The sequence below is a fragment of the Gambusia affinis genome, linkage group LG20 (assembly GCF_019740435.1).
Source record: "Gambusia affinis linkage group LG20, SWU_Gaff_1.0, whole genome shotgun sequence".
Taxonomy (NCBI): domain Eukaryota; kingdom Metazoa; phylum Chordata; class Actinopteri; order Cyprinodontiformes; family Poeciliidae; genus Gambusia; species Gambusia affinis.
In genome coordinates, this window is record NC_057887.1 from 14,789,191 (window position 1) to 14,812,520 (window position 23,330).

The following is a 23,330-nucleotide window of genomic DNA, read 5'->3' on the forward strand; positions in this document are numbered from 1 at the left end:
AGCTCCACCAAGGCTGCAATTACTGTCTTTGTCTGCTGTAATTTGTTTTTTTTTCCGCCTAATTAGAAAAAAAAAAAAAAAAGACAAAAAAAAAACTTCCTACTTACCAGTCAAACCCAAATGCTTACGTTTGATTGGCAGGGGCTGTTCCGTAACTATGGCAACGCGTTCTTGCCAGTGTTGTGGCCTCATCTGGAGCAACTCGCCAGCAACCCCCATGAGAGCTCCCAGCGCTGCTTGTGTGAGATTACGGCCGGACTAATCAGAGGCAGCAAACACTGGAGCTTCAGCAAGGTGGGCAGCAGAAGTCCCCTCCGCACAGCTTCTCTGTAGCAAAAAAAACATCCTGTCAATATCAGTAAAAACTTTCATTACTCTGTCTGCGTGTGTCTGTGTTAGGTGGACAGGTTATGGCAGCTACTTTGCCCTTTGATCAGGACAGCGCTGAACAACATCACTGTGGAAACCTACACAGACTGGGGCACATGCATCGCCACAGCCTGTGTGAGTCACTCGGCTGCACTTCAGAGAAATTGATTTTTATGTAGTTATTTTCAGCATGAATTGAAAAGATCAGATTTGGTATGAATCAAAGGTTAATTTTCAGCAGTTCTGGCAGCCTTGCTCTTGTGATTATTGTTACAGTTGTTCCCCATTTGGCAAAATGTCTCAATGTTTCTGCGGTGGAAGATTTGTTTATTCTCTCAATAAATCACACAAATTACAATGTCGCTGAAAAGTTAATTGATTTAAGCATTCATCACACACAGAACGATTTATTTCAACTATCTATCCAAAAGTTCATTTTGGTTATTTGTGACTTTCTGTTAATATACACCAAAACCCACCAATAAATAATAATGGTCTGCAGCTTCATGGAAAAAAAAACTTCTGACTTGACATATTTCTAGCAGGCAGTCATTTACACTAAGGCTAGAAAATCATGCAGTTGCAAAATTATTGGCAAATATTATATAATGATGTCAGTTGTTTTCCTCACTGCGGTTTTTCTGTTGCTTATATCCATGATTTGTTCTTTCGGTCACTGACCGAAGCTTGTGACCACAGATGAGTGTGGGAACGTAGATTTGGCTTTTGGCTCAGCTCAGAAACAAAAGCTTCTGCAAAGCAAAAAGAGAGAGCAAACCAAAATGCATAGATTACTAAACACAAGACACGAGAAACTAAAGACAAAGAAAGAAACTGAGAAAGGCAATCCTTATACAAGAATAAAGTAACAGAGAAAATTAATTGAATGTGGCAAGATGTGAATGATAATGAAAACCCAAACATGATCAGCAGAAAAATTACTATTGATCATGAGAAAAAGAACTCACAACGTATTGAGTTTATGTAATGTACCCTTCAAGGATATTTCAGACTTTTTCTTCCACTCAATTCTCCACTAATATTCTGATATATGTCATAAGGATTAAAATGGAAGACACCAAACCTGACACCATTAATTAGGCTGACATATCAATTATTAATAGAAAATAATTTCATGTTTTCAATTAAAAGAAATGCTTGAAATATGTCAATATGTGTGTAAGGAATCTGTCTAATATAGAAGCTTAATTTTTGGATTGAAGAAATTAACTTGTTGATAATATTTAGATCTATATTTTAGTACACCGTTCCAGATAACACTGATGCAACTTTGTTTTTCCTTGTGTGATAACCTGAAAATGAAAATATCCTCCTGTCTTATTTTATCTGTATAAATATATTTTCCTGATCTATTCTAGAAAATCTCACGTTGTTTGAATATATTAGGAACACCAAAAACCTCAGAAGGACTTGCAAACATTTCCACATTAATAATCCTGCTGACACAAAAAGCAGCTGAGTGCGTGACAATTATTCGGCTGCGTGAGATTGCAGGGACAAAAATAACACTCTTCTGGTGTGCGTGTGTGTGTGTGTGTTTGTCCAACAGGAGGGCAGAGACCCCAGGAAACTCCACTGGCTGTTTGAGCTGCTGATGGAGAGCCCCTTGAGCGGGGAGGGCGGCTCCTTCAGGGACGCCAGGTATGAGTAACTATGCGCACGCTGTGTGTTTGTGTCACCTACAATATTTCCTGGGATTCAGATTTCAGGCTGCAGTAGTAACCTGAGCTGACACATGCTGCCGCAGTATAACAAAACAGCCCCCTCCTCTTCCTCTTCTGTCTGTGTCAGTTTGCTGTATGTGCTTCAAGGAGGTCTCGCCCAGCAGCAGTGGAGGGTTTCTGAACTGCTGCACCGCCTGCTGGCTTACCTGGAGCCCAAACTCACCCAGGTGTATAAAAACGTCAGGGAGCGGATAGGAAGGTAATTACTCCATTAGATCCTCAAGCTTATATTTGGGTGTTTTCACGCCTGATAGTCTGGTAGACTCAACTCAACTGAGTAGCAAAATTGCAACATTTGTTAAATTTTCCTCAGATGTGGTTCGTTTTCACACTGAATTATGTGAAACAATCCAAACACTTTTTAAAACCTTCCTTACCCCTCACCTGTGGTGGCACTGCATCAAGAACCACTGAAGGAAACGACACAAAGACCTCTGAAGAAGACATGAGCGCAAATGACTTCTTCGGAAAATGTAAACAAAAATGGAGTAGCATCAGATTTTAGCACTTGTCGGATTTCACTTTTGTCCAGTAAAAGTCCATGAGCCATTTCTCCTGCTAGTCCTAGACTTGCATGTTTGCTTTGATTATACTTACCCAGAATGCCCTGCTTTTGGAGCTGTCCCCGTTCACATAATGCCAGGGATGTCCAAAGTGATTTGGGGGGCATTTTAGGCGGCTCACAGTTTGCTTTTTTTGTTCCACATCAGAGTTTGATTAGGCATTCTTACCTCCTCAAACAAACTGGACTTTTTCGGCAAACAAACTAGAGTTTGATTAAAGTGGACTAGACAGCGCTGATGTGAATGCATCCATAATCTCTTTCAATCGTCCATTTTAAAGCTCAGATTTATCTCAGCTGCCCACTTTGTTTTCTCTCCCGCTATATTACCTCTTCCTCTGCCTTCCCACCCTCTCTCCAGTGTGCTGACCTATATCTTCATGATAGACGTGGCGCTGCCCCACACCAGGCCCACCTCTTCCCCCCATGTGGCAGAATTCGTCACTCGGGTCCTGGAGCGGCTCAAGCCCCTCACGTCGGAGCCCGAGATCCACAACCACGTCCACGAGGAGAACACCCAGGAGACGGACGAGCGCACCCAGGCTGTCAAGCTGCTCAAAACGGGTCAGAATGCAAATGCGGGAATGAGACTCGGGGTACTGGGGGGGGGGGGAATATCTAAACGTGCCGCGACAGCTTGTTCTCTTGTTGAAACAGCGACAGACTGAATGACACAAGTTAAAAGCTTCTCATTGATTCACCTTTTTAAATTCATTTTTGAAAAGGTAGTAAGGTATCGATCGATGGCATATTCCAAGGGTGTGTGTTGAAGCATTTAAAAAACAATTTGGGGGGAAGGACACCGATTCATTTGTATGGAGGTTACCTTTAAGATATAATTTTACAGGTCGTACAGTTCAGTAATTGCTGCAGGATTTTGTTTTGTTATTGATTTCAGCTGTGAATAGTTTTAATTTTAGTCTGGAGAGCCTTCTGCTGCTTTCGACTGGATAAAACCGAAAGCATTTGATCTTACCTAGGCCTGTGCATAAAGGGTAGTTAACAGGTTGCACCGCTTTCTATAGTTTCTAGTGCAATTACCTTAGTAGACTTGAAATAAGCCAAAACTAACTTTGAAGTAACTTTTTAGCAAGATATAGAAGCTTGTTTTAAGTCAGTAATTCTTTGATTTCAATAAAAAAGCACTTGTTTCAATAGCAGATTATGCCATTTATGAGACATTTTTCTCATAAATCTAATAATCTAAGACTTATTTATTAAAATAAGCTCATATTTCTTGCTGAAAAGTTTGTTTTAAGATAGTTTTGTCTTGTTTCAAGCACATTAAGATAATTCCACTGAAAACAAGAACACAAATACTTGGTAATATTTTGTGTTTTACCTTAACATTTCCTATCTCAGCATGTTTTATGACAGAATAAGACTCTTCAATGTGTTTAGCTTCTAATTATATGCTAACACTGAACTTCCTGTTTTAGCAGCTTAACTTAACATTGAAAAACATATCCGTTTTCTGCAACCATATAGCTGTTTTTGTGCTTCCTCTGTTTTTAAACACATGTAAACATCTTTATTTGAAACAACTCAGTGATGTTGTAAATGGTCAACTTAGTCTTCTTTCCTCAGCAATAACTTGCACACCAAAGAGTGTGGCCATCAGCGCAACAAGGACAAATATTTTTGTGGTTTTTAACTTCTGAATGGCCAATTCTCCTTTTGTTAATCTCACTCAATTTTATTTGTCTGTTTTTTTATATATTGTATTAACAATTTAAATAAATCTACCAAGGAATCATTTAATTTCCCATGCTAATTTCAGGAAAATGCTAATCTTTCAAGTTCTTTACTCGCCATTGCACAAACAAAATATCTGCTTGTACAAGTCATTACTTACTAAATGAGATGAACTGGGGTTTTTTTTTTTACCAACAAATTAATGCAGCAAGACCACGGCTCAGAGTTTGCATGTCAAGTAATTTACCAGTGAAATCGCCTCTCTTGTGTTTGTTTGTTTGTGAGCATTTTTTCAGTGAATTTAAACGCACGTTTGTGTTTTACAGTGTTGAAGTGGTTGATGGCGAGCGCAGGGCGAACCTTCACCACTCCTGTTCAGCAGCAGCTACAGCTCCTGCCTGTGCTCTTCAAGGTAACAACACACACACACACACACACACACATTCTAACTCACAGGTCCCAGCACAGCATTATTACCCACTCAATCTTACTTGCCCATTAAACACAATTTCTCTCTTCATTTACTGAAAATGGCGCGTTGCTGTGTGTCTTCCTGCCTCTCTGTCTCACTCTTGTGTTTGTCTCCCCCCGCAGATTGCCCCAGTAGAGATTGATGAGAGCTATGATGAGATGAAGCAGGATGCGCGCACGTGTCTCTCTCTCATGTCCCAGGGCCTGCTCTATCCGGAGCACATCCCTCTGGTTTTGGCAGCACTGGAGGAGGTACGCACACACAGCGGGATGCTCATAACGCATGCTGCCCTATGGACCTGCTGTCAATGTTTCAATCCTAATGCTGCCCAAGATGCCGGGTTGGAGAAAGAACAACCTGGAGTCATTGTAAAAAAGAGAAGAAAAAGTAAAGGTGTTTTAACTTTAAAGGGTTTCTAAAAGTTCAGGGCTGCTCTTCATCAAATCTGACTGAACTTGAGGTGTTTTAAAGAGAACAGGGTAAAGTTTTCTCTCTTTAGCAGCTCCAGATACAGACCAAGACATATGCAAATGTAATTGAAACAAAAAGTGGCCTTATAAAGAATTAACACTTCTGATTTCAATTTAGGAATATTTGAAATCTTTATTTTCCTTCTACTTCACAATTATGTGCTACTCTGTTGTTCATTCACATAAAATCCTTTTTTATCATAATTTATCACAATAGTACCTCAAAATATTCTGTCCACATCGCCCACCCCAAATTTGCAGCTCTCTCCATCATCCTGTTCCAGCATTAAAATTAAATCACATTCTGAACTTTGAGTTGAACACCGCAAAACTCCTGTTTCATATTTTCTCTCAGGACTTGGTTTTTACTTTTCTTTCTGTGTATCCTAATTTCAAAGATGCAAACTGGTTTTAAATTGGCTTTCATAAATATCAACACATAGCGTGCTGTTGAGCCTGGATTGCAGCATTTAGATGAACCTGCAGTGAGGATTATGCATCTCTTTTGAATGCGTTCCACCTGTGGATAATCTTTCTCACAGTTGAATAATGAGCTCATAAATGTTTGGCAGTGATCCCAAAACCCTGATGGATATTTGCGTCAGATGTCATTCCTCCCTAGCAATAGCCAACACAATCTCTCCAGAACAATATTTTTATAAAGGGGCTCATATTCCTGATGATCAGCTAATTAATGTGTTTTATGACCAACAGACGTCTCTGTTTGTCAAACACCGACAAGGTGTAATATGTAAGTTGATGTTAATCTGAGGTTGGGTTTACCTAATTTTTAAACTTGATAAAGAATGATGTTTTAAATTACATCCGGATATTACAGATGCTCTTGACATTTCCTTTATACTAAGCTAAACTGTGAACAAATTGAGATCTCCGGTGGTATTGTTTGGTCTTTTAAGGCTTTTTAACATGTGCATATAAAAAAATACAACTTCACTTGGCAATATCTCTTGGGTAAGAAAGACTAAAGTGATCCAGAGATAAAATGACGAGGGGACCAGGAGTTTCCTTCACATCCTTTTACTGTGCCGAAGTTGTTCCTTTTCTGTCTCCTCCTCTGTGTTTAGATGGCGGCCAGCAGATCGTGGCACGCTCGCTTCTCAGTGCTGACCTACCTCCAGATCACAGTCTTCTACAATCTGTTCACTCTGCTCAGTGTGCCCGCTGAGGTTCTGCGCATCCGAAAGCTGGTGATGCAGCTGCTCCTGGATGAACAGCTTGAGGTAATATGCTTAAAAATATAATAATAATAAAAATTTAAAAAAAACTGGACAGGAAGCGCAGGTTTGATGCTGCCATTTCTCATAAAGCCTAACTGACAGAGGATTATAAGAGGCCACTTATCCCTTCTCATTCCTGTCTGTTCATGATTGTTGCTTAAAAATAACATCACTTCTCACTGCAACTACAGAGAAGTTAATGGAGCTGCTTTGCATGCTTTTGGACTTATGTGTTATGTCTAAAGAACACACCCTTTCTTCTCACCGGGGAGAAATATTTCTGGGGGCCATTTGTGGCCCTTTTGATGATTTTATGAACAATTCTGCAATGGAGCAAATCTAGCTGGTTGATACTCTAAGCATTAATAATCAAAACAAGCAAAAATAAATGCTTAAAATATATCCTTGAGTGAGTAACAAATGCATAACATTGGAGCTTCCCCTTTTGAAACAAAATAGTAGCATAAATTAGCTTTTTTGTACTTTAATTTACTGAGATACACCTTCGATTTTAACTGTTAATCTTTCAGTCATTTCTGTGCACCGTCTGCTAAAACGTCAATAGTTTCTCTTTATTTGTCTCACTGGCCTTACAGTAAAACCTCTAAACTGATTTCTGATCCAGATTCACAGCGCAGGTAAAAAAAAAAAAAAAGAAAAAGAAAAATCAATGGCTGCATCTGAATTACAGTTACTGTTTATGATATTTAGCAGAGTTGATGAATGATTTGAAACTGTTCTCCTTTTGCTCAGTGCTGTTTCCTAATTGATGCGCGGAGGATTAGTGATTCCCTCTTTTATTTCCTCTCTGCTCCCCCTTATTTGTCCCTCTAATTTACTGCTTTGGATTTTTTAACGGTCTGGTATTCTTTGTTGCTCCTCTTCCCATTTTTCTCTGTCTTCCCTGAAGGTGAGGGACATGGCCTGCACCACCCTCAGTGGTTTACTGCAGTGCCAGTTCTTCCCCCTGGACTCCTGTCTGGAGACACAGCTCCAGACGCTGAGTCAGACTTCCCTCCCCAAGGCCAAAGGAGAGCTGGCCTCCATGGGTACACACATAAAACACACACACAATTACACAGCGAGGCAATCACAGTATTACTTGCCCTGTTACCCTTTCTTCTCACAGGGGAATTGTGAGCCTTGAAATTCTAAAGCCTGTTTTAACTCTGTGTGTGTGTGTGTGTGTGTGCAGACTTGGTGCGGCGCCACGCCGGAGTGCTCGGTCTGAGCGCGTGCATCCTGTCGAGCCCCTACGACGTCCCGCAGTGGATGCCGCAGATCCTGATGGAGCTGAGCGACCATCTCAACGACCCGCAGCCCATAGAGGTACGCACGCACACGCGCGCGCGCCTGCGGCCAAACGACGCGCTCAAACCAGCGCGAGCTGAAAGAATACAATTTCATTCTCCAATTGAGGAGAAAATTATGTCTTTGGCCTTTCTTCAAGCATGAAGCAGACGTACATTGTAATCCGCAGAGCAGACAGTGCGCTGGTGAGGATAATTTAGGGCTTCTTTTGTCGCAAAGTGGGGGAGATGACGAGGAATAGGCAATAAACGCATCTGGGAGTATATATTCATATGTAAAACAACTAACCATTCTATTACACACGATAGTTGGAGTAAAGTCCATAGAAAATGACACTTATTTGAAAAGGGAGCCAAAGGTTTATAGGTGCATCCTTTTTTTTTTCTCTTTTTTTTTCAAAAATTTAATCTGGAATTCAAATATGTTTCATTGGAGATTTGAATCAAATGTAACATTACATGAGACTTCCAAATATTCCTAATTATAAAACAAATGAGAAAATGTTGACCTTTTATGTCCTGTTTCCAGACTTCTTACATGGATTTGAAAATGCAATGGCATTAAATACCATGAAATACAACTTAATGTCAAGTTTATGCCATATATTATGTTTGTACAATATACTGTCACGTCATAATGTGAAAGTGTTTGGAGATTTATTTTACTCCATGACAGCAATACACTTTGGTTGGTTAACAAGTTAAATATTTAGTTTGAATAAATATTTTCTTCAACTATTACTGCAACCATTGTATCGTTGCACAAATATTCAAAATTGTTCCAAATATCGAATTCATAATCACAGAAAAACAGTACATACACCTACAGAATGATCATAGATTGACGTGAACTGAACAGATTTCTCTGTGGGCTTCGCAGAGACTCTGAGCGATCACCATCAGGCTAAGAGCCTGAGCTGTGAGCACCAGAAATGAAAACAATCACTCTTTCTTTCACTGTAGAATTGGAAATGATAGCCTGTGTGGCCTGAGGAGGAAATGAAAGGGTAAAAACGTCTCACATTAGGGATCATGTAACGTTACCCACCAGTGTTTTTTTCAGGTCTACAGTTGATGTTTTGTCACAGAAACTGCTGCTAAGCATGAATTGATCTTAATTTGCTTCCTGGTTTACCACTCTACTTCAGTTGCAGCTTTTTAAGGTTGTTTCTGTCCTTTAGCAGTAATTATTCTACCTCGAAATGAATGCATTGAAATGAGAGGTAAAAGTGGAACATACGTTAGATTTTCTGAGCAAAATCCTCTGACACATTGATTTAAAATGCATCTACAGAATGATTTTAAAAAGCAGAGTAATAAATAAATCTTTGAGTTTGGGTTCCTCCTTTCCTTAAGAGCTCGGAGGGCAATAGTGTAAAACAAACATGCTCCATGTTTAAATGATGAGAACATCTCTGAGTTTCACTGATCCACGGCTTAATGCCACGTTTTGAGCTCTTGTTGAATCAGATGACTTTTCACTCAGAACTTGTTGTCCTCTAAATAATTGCTGCCCTGCATTTTTTTAAAGTTCTATCTGGCATTTTAGCATAAATAAATGATTGTTGCCTCATTAGATTTTTATCAGTGTAAACACGTAGGACGATCGCTGCTCAAACTCGACCGCTGCTGTTGGATTCAACTCTGCATATTTTAAATCGCTTCAGCTCAAACTTTGTTTTTGCACTCGGAAGAGAAATTTTACGCTGACTTGATGGTCGTTTTATGTTTGCTTAACTCCAGAATCAGGCCTAAGTGTAGGTTTTATTTTGAAAATAATTGGAGCCGTTTACAAGGTGTAGAAATGTGCTTGTAAAATAGCTGCTATCAATATTGCATTTTATTGGAGGATTTTACCACAAAGTCGAATGGAAAGCTGCTCCATTTGGGTGGATTTTCTGTTGAACATCAAAGATTTTATGTTTCTACCTTCCCAGAACAGTTGATGTTTTTACAAAATTATTCACACACCTTGCACTTTTCCCCATTTTGTTGTGTGTCTGTGTTAAAGCCACAGACAGTTGTTTGTCTCCTCATTTAAATGTTACATCACCTTTATTTATAATTTTTGTACACATCTACAGTTGGAAATGTGTCATTTTTAATAAACAGAACCACCGTTGTTAGTTTTATTTTTAGGTATTATTAAAAAGGAAAACACAAAAGTTCTCCAAAAAGAGGAAGAATTTTTTTCTGTTACTGAAAAACAGATTAAATCTGCATTTGTTGTTTTACCTATATTGAAAAATATTAGTTGGTTCTGTATCAATTTTAGCCAAAGTTATGAAGAGCCATTCTGGCAAAGCTGCAGGTTGTGCAGATCTGAGAAGTAGATAATAAGAAACAAACCTGAAAATCATGCTGCACATTTCTATTGAACTCCATGAAGACAGTCTAATCTTTATTCGAAAAATAAAGACATAAATCCTTGTTCTTCCACTTTGCAGCTAAGCACTATTTTGTATTTTCAATAAAACATGATCAAGTTTGGCGTTACATTGTGACAAAATTTAAAATGTCAAGGGGAGTGAATGCATTTAGGTTGAGACAAATTGAAATTACAAAAAACATCCAGCTTGCAGCTTTGCACAAACATCATTAATAGCGGATGATTTATGCTGGCTCGGAAGCAACATATGCTGACATTTTTCAGTAAAGGTCTTGTTTATTTCAGGACAGCAATACCAAGCTACATCCTGCAACCACCGCAGGAGCAGCAGCAACAGGTCTGCAGTAAAAGGTGCTAAATTTGCTCACCAAAGAGCCTGTAGTAAAAAGCAGGATTAGTGGCTCAGTGAGGAAACTTTTAGGGTCATCTGTGGGATTTTGTGCCACAAATCTGATTCACTTCTGACTCAAGATAATAATAATAAAAAATGAAAAAAAAATCACTGGAAGGGAAGAACAGTCTACCATTCAGTTTCTTGGGAAAAACGTAAAATAAAAACATTAGTACAGCTGTTCTGTACTTTGAGATTAAAACAGCAGTAGCCAAAAAAAAAACCAAAAAGACACTGATTAATCAAGAAATAAATGTTACTAACTTTTAAATATTGATGTAAATCAACCCAAAACAAATCCATCCATAGTTTATATCTGCCTTTGTCTTTGCACTAATACTTTTAAATTATGTGTAAATCCTTCCCTTCTGCCTTCATCTATGTTATGTCTAATTATTTGTAAAAAAATTTGTTTGCAGCATAATTTGAAAACACTTCCAGCAGGTTATTTTAATATCAGTTTTACTAGAGAAGTTGTTTGGGGGTTTTTTTTGTCACATTTTCCATGAGATTTTTAAGCCATTTTTACACGTCAACAAGCAGGTCCTGTCCAACTCCAGTTAAATATCAAATCTAAGGATGTTGGATTGTCAAAAATGGATGCAGAACCGTCATATTTCATCAGTAGTCTCGGGTTATGATGCCCTCTAACTGCCAGCAGGTTGCATGAATTCATAATATTTTTATCCTTTTGCTTCACAGATGACGGTGAAGAAGACCCTGTCAGAGTTCAGACGCACTCACCACGACAACTGGCAGGAGCATCGGCAGTGCTTCACCGACGACCAGCTTCTGGTGCTCACCAACCTGCTGGTGTCACCCTGTTACTACGCCTAGACGTCCGCCTGCCGGCCCCTTCCACAGAAAAATAATCCCACCTTTAAGTACTGCTGGGGGCTTCTGTCTGCGCCGATAAAGACTCATCATTCCGGGGAGGAGATCTCTGTCTGGACCCTCATGTGCCGCTGCTGGCCTTTAGGCGGAAAGCAGCTGGGGACAGAGAGGTTTTCAGTTAGGATGCTGCTCAGTGGGGTTTGTTTTGCACGCCGAGGCGGCCATGGCGATTAGAAAGGTGCGTTTTCAGGCTCCTGCAGCTCTGATCTACACAGAGACTCCAAATCTCCTCCTTCTTTATCGCACCGTCACCTTGAAGGAGGTTTAGGGTAAAATTCTCTATTTAAATACAATCATGTGACAAAACTGGGACATCCTGTGAAATATTAAGTTAATTATTAAGAAAAGTTAACATATTGATGTCTACTTTTGTATTTATTTCAAGAAAATAAATTGATTTAACTGCAATTAACTGAGAAATAAAAATGAACCTTCCTAAAAAGACAAAAAGTGCCGTTTAGCTAAAGAAAAAGTTAGGACGCCCAAACCCTGGTAGCTGGTGTTGCCTTCTGTGAATGAAATAACTCAATAACATCAATAGCCTAAACTCTAAACATCTAAACTCCTCATTATCAGCTCTGAGGTGTTTGAGGGTTTCCTCCATGTTCCGGTTACTCCAAAGCATCCCATTGAGATCCAGATGTTTGCTTTGACACGGCCTATAATGGATGTATTGGTATGTTTGGGCTCAAGTTTTCTGTAAGCCCCTTCTCACAGATGAGTTTTCATTTTGGATTCTGTCATGGTGAAAATGGGAAGGTTTTGCTGCAGCAACACACTCCTAAATCATGACACTACCACTTCTAGGCTTCTGTTAGTTTGCCAAAAATGTTCAAAATAACTCAGTTTTAGACTCCAAGGTCCAGGGCTTTTGCCTCTCTGAAAAACTGGCCTTTTTGTTTTTTTTTCTTGGTCATGTCATTCTAACTTAAATCAGTAGGATTCTTTAAGTTAACTTGATGTTTCAACAAGGTGCACCTCCTTTAAAGTATTGAGTAATTAATCTCTCATCATCATGTGCAACTGATTTAATGTATATATTTCCAGTGTGAATGCATGTGGGGGTATAGAATAAATGCTGCCTTCTAAACTTTTAACTCTACACACTAAATTTTTGGTATATATATATTTTACGTTAAATTCACCTTCAAAAACTCACCTGCAAAAACTCGCCTGCAAATGTGGACTGTCTGGTCATCGAGAGTCCAGCGGCCCATCAAATTACGCTTCTCTGATCCCTAGTCCAACAGTTAGCTTGTTCAGCGTAGCTAACGGCTAGAGACGCACCTCAGACCATGCCAGGCACACTGGTGTCACGTGATCAAAAGACCGTAATTGATTGGCTAAAAGCCCTCGACTCTGTCTAGTCCAGTGTTTCCCAACCCTGGTCCTCAAGGCACACTGCCCTGCATATTTTAGGTATTTCCTTGCTTCAGTGCAGCTGATTTCAATTGATGACTGATTAACAGGTTGAATCAGGCACATTAAAGCAGGGAAACCTCTAAAACATGTAGGACAGTGTGCCTTGAGGACCAGGGTTGGGAAACACTGGTCTAGTCGAGGGCTGACTGACCCCAAAGTCTTTTGATCAGGGGTGTCAAGCTCCAGTCCTCAAGGGCCGCAGTCCTGCAGTTTTTAGATGTGCCACAGGTACAAAACACTGGAATGAAATGGCTTAATTACCTCCTCCTTGTGTAGATCAGTTCTCCAAAGCCTTGCTAATGACCTAATTATTCTATTCAGGTGTGGTGCAGCGGAGGCACATCTAAAAGTTGCAGGACAGCGGCCCTCGAGGACTGGAGTTTGACACCCCTGCTTTTGATGATTTTGGGTAATCAAAAGACCATCACATTTACAGACGAGTTTTGAAAGTGATTTTAATTTTTTTTGGTGAATTTAAGGAAAATACATAAAAAAAATCATGTACATCAAAAATGGTGCATAATTGCACGTGATAGAGAAGAAAAAAAACTGAACATTATAAATTCAGTGTCTAAAAATACAATCTGATTCTAATGAAACTATATCTTTTGGTATGAAGGTGTCCTAATTTATTCCTCTCCAGAATTTAGGATTTTTCGAAACATTTCAAAAAGGATTTTTCTAGTGATTGCTTTTCTAGACATTTTCAGTATATTTTTAAGTTATAATAAGTTATATAATACTACAGCACGCTGTTGTATTATAACACTAGGTACCAGGTACCAGGTATCAAGCACGTTCAGTAGCTGTACATCATATTCTGCAAGGTGCTCAAAGACGCTTTTCTTCTTCCTGCATGGGTAGCTTTTAGTTCTGTGCCAAAAGAAAAATGTAACTTTGTACAGACATCGCTGCATCCAATAAACACCGATAACTGGTTTTAGCTGTCTGTGTGTGTGTCTAAAGAGGAAAAGAGGATCGCATATAGAGCTGTCAGTCGCTTGTTCTGAGTATTGATTTCTTTCTGACGTATCGCTGCTGGGTTTGATGTGTCTTTGAGATACGGTGGCAGGAGGAGAAGAGGCTAATGGCTGATGCTGGCGCTCTGGTAGATGAAGATAGTGAGGAGAGGTGAGTGTGAGTACAAGATAAATGCACTGAAATTCAGTGCTTAATAGAAGTTTGCATACAATAATCTTGGGTATAGATTTATATATTTTGAGTTTTTGGTGATTTGAACAGGTTTTTTTTTTCTTTCTGGATAAAATTATAATACGGCATGCAAACAAAGTTGGATCTTCTCAAACCTAGACAGAGTCACTCTTTCATATGTCCAGATTTATTTATATAAATATATATTCCTACTAATATTTGAATAAGATAAGTCAGCTTTACAGCTGGATTTCATAACAGGGGTAAAACAGCTGAAGGATCAAATCAAATAACTGGATGACTGAAATTTGGAAACTACTGGTACAAAACAAATCAAGGTTAAGCTTTTGGAATGCCAAGACTTCAACTAAAAATGTATGAAAGACTCTTTTAATTAGCTCTACCAGAAATCATAACAAGAGTGGTCAAAGATTCAGACAGAAATAATTTACGTGGTTTGGCTGTGGCTTGTTATAATCCATTAAACCAGATATTAGTGGTGGGGTCTATGTGTATTTTTGAGCGTTTATTATTTTGACATTTACCATTTTGCCAATATTTACATTACAATTACATTTATTGGACAGCTGTTATTAGAATCCACAATAAATTTCAATTTGTGGACCCATATCGTATTTCAAGTCTCTGCAATCAGGTTCTACACAGTATTATCCTTCCCTGGTAAACAAAAAGTTCCCATTAATCATTAAGAGACCCAAAATTTGACATTGAAGCAGAAGATAAGTGTGTGGGAACTTCTGCATGTGGCTTTCGAGTTGTAGCCATTTTGTTTTTTATTATATCTCACAGAGATTTTTAGAAATTAAGCAAAGGTTTTTCCACTCTCCTTTGATCCAGCGCCTTATAGAGCACATTCATTATAGAGAAAATCAGCTCTATAATGAATTGGAATATAGGGAAATTAATATGGAGACAATGGTAAGAAGAATGGATTTATGCATAAAATACCAAATAAAATGCACCATTATTAGAACGGAAGTATATTTGTAAACGCATGTGATTGAGTGCATAAAAACAAGGCTGAGTGAAGTCTGTCTGGGAGTGAAAGACCACCCTCGCCCTCCTGCACTGAAAGCCTGCAATTTGTCACAGCGGTGCTTTGAGCTGAGCACTAACATTAGCATGTTAACATAGCAATCTTCCCATGCTGAAGTTTACTTTGTAAATATTAACAGTGTTCACCCATCAGGATATGCAGCTGTGCTGATTAGAGCTTACTGTAACACACAACTCCAACAGGAGGGATTTGATTTTACACCAAAAACAAAATCACTTCAGATGGAAATGTTTCATTTTGAAGAGTTTAACTTGCAATTCTAGAACATTTTACATAGAAAGGGATCAAGTAACAACAATGAGCGATACTTAACATTAAAGACATAATCAATAAAAGCCAATTCTTACTTTCTTTGCTTTTATTAAGAACATACCTTGTGAGTCATGAGTTGGTAATGTCTTGTAAACATGCATCAAAATCCATTATTACTTGTAAAATGTGTTTTCAGTTCTAAATTAAAATTGAAAAATTTAATTTCACCATAATACAATCCTTTTAAGATGAACATTTGTTTCAAAAACAAAACCTGATTCATCTCCTACATCTCAGCCCCATCGACATTTGACAAAAGTGGTCTTCCCAATAAATACCTGCTACAACACGTTTTATTTAATCTTGACATTCTATGGCTGGTGTTTGTTGGCGCTTTTGTAGCCGTTCCCGCACTATTGCTTCAAGGGAAAACAGATGTCTGTCTGGGTCCTCGGGCATGATAGTCCTGACTGCCTCAGCCAGCTGGAACAGGTACTCCGTGTTTTTCCCACTCGGACCGGTGGAGTTCAGGATCTGGTTGGCTATGTCCTCCAAGGGCGCGGGTCCGAGGTAGTTGGGGTTGTCGTCGTTGCCGATGTAGAGCAACGTCGGGCTCGGTGAGTGGTTGGACTCGGGACGGGGGTAGAAGGTTACCGTGATGACCTGGTAGCCCCCTTTTTCGCGATAGTCGAGGTAGCGTTTGACTTCCTGCTCCTGCCCCGTCGGCAGCTTGTAGGCCACGCCCCAAACGCACCCCTGGAGAGAAAGTGAGACAGAAGAGACACAGGTGTGTTTGACTTGTGCTGGTAGAAAACATCTGCTTCGTGGAAAAGTCAAAGCATCTCGACTTGATGCTCATTTAACTAATTGAAATAATAAAAATAAAAAAAAACTGTTCTCCTTGATGTAGTTCATCTACTTTTACTAATAATAACCTGACAATGTGAGACATTCTTTCAAACATGTAGAACTGCTTATCGCTCACCTCAGGATCCTCTACCAGAGTAACAACACGACCAGGCTGGAAAGAGAACACAGTGAGGGAATCAGATGAACTGGGATGTCATCATTAATTAGAGAATAAAGCAATATTAATATATATGAGTTCTGTACCTTGATGCCAGTAATTTACTCATTTCTACTCAAAGTGGACTGCAGGCATAATTAACTAATTATATTCTAACAGAACCCCACTAAAAATATTTGTAACCCCTAAACAAACCTGATATATTGCTATTAAGTAAACATAATAACTGTATTGGATATTTTTCCGAAGTTGACTTTTTATTACAATGTGTTTCTATTTGCAATAACATAACTGTCAAACAAGAAGTAAGGAAACAAATAAGACATAAATAACATAGATTTAATTTCTTTAGTTTAAGCTTTAAGAATTGACTTTTGCAGTGAAATTCAACCAACTCCATTTATTGTGGCCATTTATGCTACATTTTTTGTAGTTTGTAATTTCTACCAATTTAGTTTTGTTCTTTGGGTAGTTAGAATATATTTAAGTTAATTTAGAATCAAAATTTGTAATTAATTTTTAGATTTGGAATTGTTTAGGTTAGACCCTCCCATTAATTTGACTAATTAAGAACACACCAGGTGCTTGGTGGTGGATTGTTTGGCAAATGTCTGGTGTGGACGGGAGATTTTGTAAAAAGATTTTTTGACCACTTTTTTTATAACTTCAAACATTAAATTGAGATTATTTTTCGTTTCAACTAACTTACAAGATGTTTTTAGTAGTTATTTTGTCTCTACTTTTACAATAAATAAATCAATTTGGAAGTGCGTACATATCCAAAGCCTACCTGTTACCACCCACGGCCTTTATTGGAAATTTTGGGCTTTTGGAACAGAACGCCACGACCCCATTTAAAGAATTTGAAATCTAGATTTCAAATATATTTGTTTTGAGCCAAACATAATCTTATCAAGAAGTTTGTATCATAGTGTTCATGTGCAATTAATTACATAATGCATCATTCCTTGTCTCTCCTTACTTTCATAACTATTTTCTCTTTGACATACTCTTTAATGCTATTTAGGTTTCAGTTCAACAAAACATTGATTTTCGTTTGCATGGTGTTTGTAGTGCAAATTTAAATGACTCAATATGAGTGCAGAGTCTTCATAAGGCAGCTGGAGGTTCAGATAACGACACTGACCCTGAGAGTGTGATAAAAGAAGCAAGTCGTCATGATCTGGCATCAGTCAGTGTCAGATAAAGATAAATAAGCTGCTTATGTAAAATATAGACATGACAAAGCTTTGACATGAGCGGCTAGTTTTCTGTTCTATTGATAAATACAAATTGTCTAATTTACAGAGAGACACATCTTATTAAGGTGGAAAGCTTAATAAACTGATGAAAGGTGGTACAAAGGTAGATTAGCCCTTGAGAGGAGCTAGCTTTAGCTAAATGTGAACTCCCTCAAACTTTAGCTGCTTTTTGTTTTCACATGAAATATCGTTAAAGAGTATCAGAGAGCACCCACCTTTCCCGGTACTCCACGGTGATCGGTGCTTCCCTGCCAGAACCGGCGGCTGAAGCCCTTTATATAACCGACTCTCTTCTCCTCGTACGGGAAGTCCACTTTCCAAATCAGGGAGCCGTAACCGAAGACCCACATAATGGCACGGTAAGCCAATGGTCCGTTTACGACAGCGGCTGGACGGACTGGTACCGGTTTATTAAGTCATCTACAGATTACAATGATGGTCATCCCTTTATAAAAACCGGCATGTTTACCTGTTACTGCTGTTCAACTACCGGTATCACCGGCTGGGCTGTCACCCTGGGAACAAACTATCAAATCACCCAGATTGCGTAACTTTTTGTACTTCCGTTTACTACCTTTCTCTGTAAAACTCAGAGCTCAAGATTTTGCAAATATCTGGATTAATATTTAAGATAACATTTACATACTAATATATACTAAATTTTGTCCCCAAAAATTACAGGTTTAATGTTTACTTAGTAAACGTTAAACCTTCCAGTGAGGCGCTTGGGTTTTATTTTGAAAGGTGAGTCTTTATCCCGGATATCTTTAGTCGTTTCAACTAAGAACATACTGTTTAACCCAGGGGTCTCAGACTCGCGGCCCGCGGGCCAACTGCGGCCCTCGGGACGATAGTTTGTGGCCCCCACCTTAATATGAAAGTTTAATGTTAGTGTGGCCCGCGAGCAGTGATGTCAGTAACGCGTTAATTTGTAACGCGTTACTGACGTCGGACCACTTTTTTCAGTAACGAGTAATCTAACGCGTTGCTATTTCAAATCCAGTAGTCAGACTACAGTTACTTATCAAAATCATTTTTGCGTTACTATCTTCTTTTGTTATTTAATCGTATTTCCTCTACTCGTCTTGTCGAGTGACCGACGTCTCTATGCGACAGAAATGTAAACAATGGAGGGAGATGCGCATTTTGTTGGTGGAAAAACTGGAACTATTTTGAGATTCTGCCGCCAAGTCCGATTATTATAAGCGGCTTTGGGCTTCATTTTTTAAAGTCGCTTGCCGATTTAATGAGTGGCGGGTTGCGCTTTTTGGGCTCGTTTTTGAACGTGAAGTTGCTCATTTGGGCTTGGAAATAAGCAGAGACTCATAATAAATCCCAGAATTTGTCCGTCATTAAGGTAGTTTTAGTCAGTCTCTCCCTGTTCATCATTTCTCAGATGATCCGTCCCGCTGTGTCTTTGTTAATGTCAAGTTAATGTATTACCTCTGAATGACGTCGAGCTTCACGTTGCGCTCCAGAAAACTACAAACATCGAGACTAATTTAAACAACGCAATAAACGTGAAAACAGCCACGAATGAACGTGTCCGTAGTTTCCAATAATTATAATGGCAACTTAATTCTAATTATTAATACTAAGATAAGTGTCGCAAATCTGTGCAGCCATGTGAGCTGTGAGCTGCAGGAGGAGATCTGTGCGCAGTGACACCAAATGCAGGGCCGTAACGCAGAACCTGGAGGCCGGGGGGAGGGGTGGGGGGAGGGGGGCCTTTAAAATCCTTCTTAGAGTTTTCCAGACAACAGTGGACCACACAAACTACTCACGTTTTTTATTTTTCTACAATCTCCTCTTCAGTTGAACCTTATCAGTGGAGACACATTGTTGATGTTACCATTATAAAATAGCTGACAATTAAGAATTGGCAAAGCTCAATGTGATTTTCACAGGAGGCAGAGCGTTGTTGTCAGCACCTGCTGAAAGTAACTAAAAAGTTACTTTTAGTGTAACTTAGTTACTTTCCAAATCAAGTAGTCAGTAATATAACTAAGTTACTTTTTCAAGGAGTAATCAGTAGTCCGATTAAAGTTACTTTTTCAAAGTAACTATACCAACACTGCCCGCGAGTTTGATATGATTGGCACTTTTCAGTGTTGTGTGCGGAGCTGAACTAACTTACCAATCACAGTGCTTCAAATGGAGCTCATTGACCCGCAGTGCCACTCTGAACTCAAAGCCAAGTTCAGGGAGGTGAGTGGAAAAGCAGACAAGCTTGGGCAATTTTTGAGAGAATTTGCCACCCAGCTTCCCTGAGCTTTCCCGAATGTTCAAGCGGACCATGTGTCTTTTTGGGAGCACATACTTGTGCGAAAAGCTCTTCTCTACCTTGAACTTCAATAAGTCCAAGTACAGGTCCAGACTTACTGACGAGCATCTTCAAGCTCTACTTAGGGTCTCAACTGCCTCCTCCCTTAAGCCAAATGTGGCTCGGCTATGCGAGAGGAAGCGCTGCCAGACCTCTAGCAGTAAGAAGTAGGCAGAAGAAACAGTTTATAAACTGTTATATTCATAACAGTTTATGTTCAATGTTCCATTCATGTTCAGAAAGTTAAAGGTTAAAGAACTGTTAATACAGCCATTTGAATCTGAATTATAATAATTACATTTATCTAGTCTTCTATAGCTGCTGTGTTATTATTATATTTTATTTATTTATTACTGATTAATTTTTTTTCTTATGAATTGTTAATTTTTTATTTTTTCATCTTATTTTGTGTTTAAAAAATAAAAATAAAGACATTTGATAACATTGGAATGTTTTTGTAAGAGCTTTTCTTGTGGAAAACCCGATGCGGCCCAGCCTCACCCAGACTCTACCTCCATCGGCCCCCAGGGAAATTGAGTTTGAGACCCCTGGTTTAACCAGCATCATAAAGTATGAATTGGCATAATAAGAAAAAACATGCACAGGAAAAAAACAAAACCTTCTAATAATCTAATAATTACCATTTGAAAGAATAGAACTGAAGAAATATCATATCCAAATTTGGACCTTTGGTTGAACATGCAACTATAAAACGAACAATATAATTAAAAGTGCATTGCCACTTCTGGTAAAATTGTGTACAAAAGTCTTAAAATAAATTGTTCTCAGAGACTTGTTCAGGGTTGAACACTCCGCTGCTGTTTAATAGTGACCTTTGAATATTCTTACAATCTTCTTATCTGTTTATTGGAGCTGGGTGAATGTGTCATGTGCTACATAACTGTATTTTTTAAAAATTATCATTAAAAATCATACGTCCTCCTGAATTACTTTTTTTTTTTTAAATTAAGTTCGAATACTGTGGGTCTTGAAATTTTGCAAACCATTTTAGAATTTTAGGGGGTTTTTTACATTTAAAAACTCACACAACAATAAAACATTAAAAGTTTATGCAATCATGGAAAAAGGCTGATACTTTCTTATATATTTAATGACTTTTACTGTGTAGATGAAATGTTCTCTGAACAAAATGAAATGATAAAATTAGCTTCAAAACTGAAAAGGATTTTATGAGTCACAGTCTTTATTTTTCACTTACATGATATTAAAGAGAGAATACCAGTTAATGTTGCCTTGTGCTTTGGTGGTATAGGTCTCATTAAAGTCTTGTATATTTCTCTATCTTTAAACTGAGCGATAAACCTATTGGTGAATGGAAATCGAGGTCAGGAATGTTCTGGCCCTCCACTTTGACGCAGCCTTTGTTTTAACAGCAGTAAACATCTGGAGCAAGATTTAAGCATAAAGCTTTTTTTCCAGACAGCAGGGGGTGCTAAATTTCTGCTTCCAACAATGTGTCATGCTGCCAAATAAGATTCTCTTCATGCTTGCATGTGTGCACCGATTCAGAACCAAATAAAGTGAACAGCACCAGTCTGGCTTGTAGCAGCGGCCCTGCTTATTCTGCTGCTTCTGACAGGGGACGGTCAGAAAACCTGCTTTTTTATGTAACCTGCCAGTGTTGGATTGTGGCTGAAATCCCCAGCTGGGATGGAAGATGCTGCAGAGGAAACATCTGCCATACAGAAACACTTGTTCAACCCTCTGAAGGCAAACCAGCAGAAGACCAAGAGTCAGCTTTACAGAGAGAGGGTATAAGTGTGACGTGCTTATGGAAATGAAAGCAGTAACGATGCACAGAGGCTCTTTGCTTTCCTGGCACTCTCTTAATCCTTTCACCCTGTTATCCTTTGTCTAAATTCTTGCCATAACACTGGCTTTAACCTAAAGCAAGATGTTCTCTATGTGCTTCCTGCATTTGAATATAACAAACTAACAACACACTGACAGGAGCTGAGAGATCCAGATTAACTGATTTACCTGGTTTGGAATAGGATTCTCTAAGAGGCTTGGTTGGATTTTTGTTATAAACTGGCACAATATAAGAAACTAAATGAAGATAGTCATAACACAGCCATCACGTTTCAAGCTGTTAGGCAGTTTAGTAATTTAATACTTTTACTCATTCACACAGTTTGCATTCATGCTAGATTTTAGTGGGAGAAAAATAAAACATGTCCACATCCTTAAAGCACATTTTGATTGTGTTTCAGCAGGTACAGCAATACATGTTAATTATAGTAAGTTTGATTAACAAGAAATAAAATTCAGGTTTACATGTGCAGCACCTAATATGTACCAGTACCAAAAGGTCATGAAATGGTGGTGGAATTACAATGGTCTTGTAAGTACAGCAAGACGTTTCGACTGGTAATGTAGAGGTTTAAGGAACCCCATTGTTCCAATATGAGGCCCTGTAAATTATTACTTTTTGCTGTGTTGGTTATTTGCTGATCAGTGAGCCAACTAGATTTAGTTGGAAGTCGGTAGGACGCTGTCAGTGCTGAGGAGCCGCAGCTGCATGTCTCTGCTGCAGGCGGCTCTGTTGCAGATTGGTAACATGTCTGAGATGCCTGCAGCCTCCACCTGCAATGCTGGGAAACATTTTCTGCTGTATTTAATAAGATTTATGGTGAGTGAGTGAGACGCAGTACTTCCATAACTTTTAAAAAGCTCATTTAGAGCCTGTCTGCTTTACTTTATCTGTCCATCGCTGTAAAGTGAACTGTCTGGCTTAAGACATCAGTATGGGACTATGCAGCTTTAAAGCAGTGAGTTGGATCAAACCAGGTCAAAAATTAAGTAGGGCAGAAATAAAATTTCTAAATTATTTCTGCTACTTAATATTTGGAAGAGCAGCTTGCAAATCAAGAAACTGACAAAAGAAGGATTTTTTTTAGATTTTGGTTTTGATTTGTAATTATTCAAAGGATTTAAAGATGAATTGCAAAAGAAGTGTTTTAGTTTAAAATCCACAATCTTTTGTTTGTAGCATTACTGACTACTGCAGGAGCAGATTAGAAAGCTGTACAATTTCCTGTTGTTTTCTCAGCTTCATAGCAATGACGGCAAACAACAGTTAGGGAAAAGCAAACAGTCTGTTCTGCATCACATTTGTTTTCCAAGTAAAGTGTCTGTTTTTTATGATGAAGAAAGTATCAGATTTGTGCTCCCTTAATCCCTTCACTGGATTTAAACAGTAAATATTATACTTCATGTCTGAAAGATGCTAAAGATGTTGCAGTAAAACGTAAATGT

At 38.7% G+C, this 23,330-nt stretch overlaps 2 protein-coding genes and 1 long non-coding RNA gene across 3 annotated transcripts in view; 1 reads left to right on the forward strand and 2 right to left on the reverse strand.

The window, feature by feature from the left end:
• The window catches only part of LOC122823803 (proteasome activator complex subunit 4B-like), a 46,939-nt gene extending 35,413 nt beyond the window's left edge, over nt 1-11,526 (forward strand). Inside the window, exons 37-47 of the mRNA XM_044103807.1 lie at nt 142-294; nt 400-504; nt 1,940-2,031; nt 2,182-2,313; nt 3,038-3,240; nt 4,698-4,783; nt 4,966-5,094; nt 6,399-6,554; nt 7,462-7,600; nt 7,747-7,880; nt 11,344-11,526. Coding sequence (XP_043959742.1) covers nt 142-294; nt 400-504; nt 1,940-2,031; nt 2,182-2,313; nt 3,038-3,240; nt 4,698-4,783; nt 4,966-5,094; nt 6,399-6,554; nt 7,462-7,600; nt 7,747-7,880; nt 11,344-11,478 — 1,464 coding nt within the window. The 3' untranslated portion in view covers nt 11,479-11,526. The remainder of the gene's footprint in view (nt 1-141; nt 295-399; nt 505-1,939; nt 2,032-2,181; nt 2,314-3,037; nt 3,241-4,697; nt 4,784-4,965; nt 5,095-6,398; nt 6,555-7,461; nt 7,601-7,746; nt 7,881-11,343) is intronic.
• On the reverse strand, nt 239-12,854 carry LOC122823804. The gene is made up of 4 exons (XR_006369393.1): nt 12,695-12,854; nt 11,520-11,631; nt 1,001-1,121; nt 239-327 (listed from the first exon to the last, which is right to left on the reverse strand). It is a non-coding gene; the product is annotated as an uncharacterized LOC122823804 (long non-coding RNA).
• Nucleotides 12,855-15,048: 2,194 nt separating this feature from the next.
• Nucleotides 15,049-18,262, reverse strand: chac2 (ChaC, cation transport regulator homolog 2 (E. coli)). The gene is made up of 3 exons (XM_044103809.1): nt 17,944-18,262; nt 16,425-16,460; nt 15,049-16,195 (listed from the first exon to the last, which is right to left on the reverse strand). The coding sequence occupies exons 1-3, from the start codon at nt 18,076-18,078 to the stop codon at nt 15,797-15,799; spliced, it is 570 nt and encodes a 189-aa protein (XP_043959744.1). The 5' UTR covers nt 18,079-18,262; the 3' UTR covers nt 15,049-15,796.
• Nucleotides 18,263-23,330: the final 5,068 nt, after the last annotated feature.

What these genes read in the sequence shown, in the direction of transcription:
- chac2 (XM_044103809.1), bottom strand. Translation starts at nt 18,078, where the DNA reads ATGTGGGTCTTCGGTTACGGCTCCCTGATTTGGAAAGTGGACTTCCCG. An exon ending in ACCGTGGAGTACCGGGAAAG is followed by an intron (nt 16,461 to 17,943) that starts GTGGGTGCTCTC and finishes TTCTCTTTCCAG; the next exon opens with CCTGGTCGTGTTGTTACTCT. An exon ending in CTCTGGTAGAGGATCCTGAG is followed by an intron (nt 16,196 to 16,424) that starts GTGAGCGATAAG and finishes CTTTCTCTCCAG; the next exon opens with GGGTGCGTTTGGGGCGTGGC.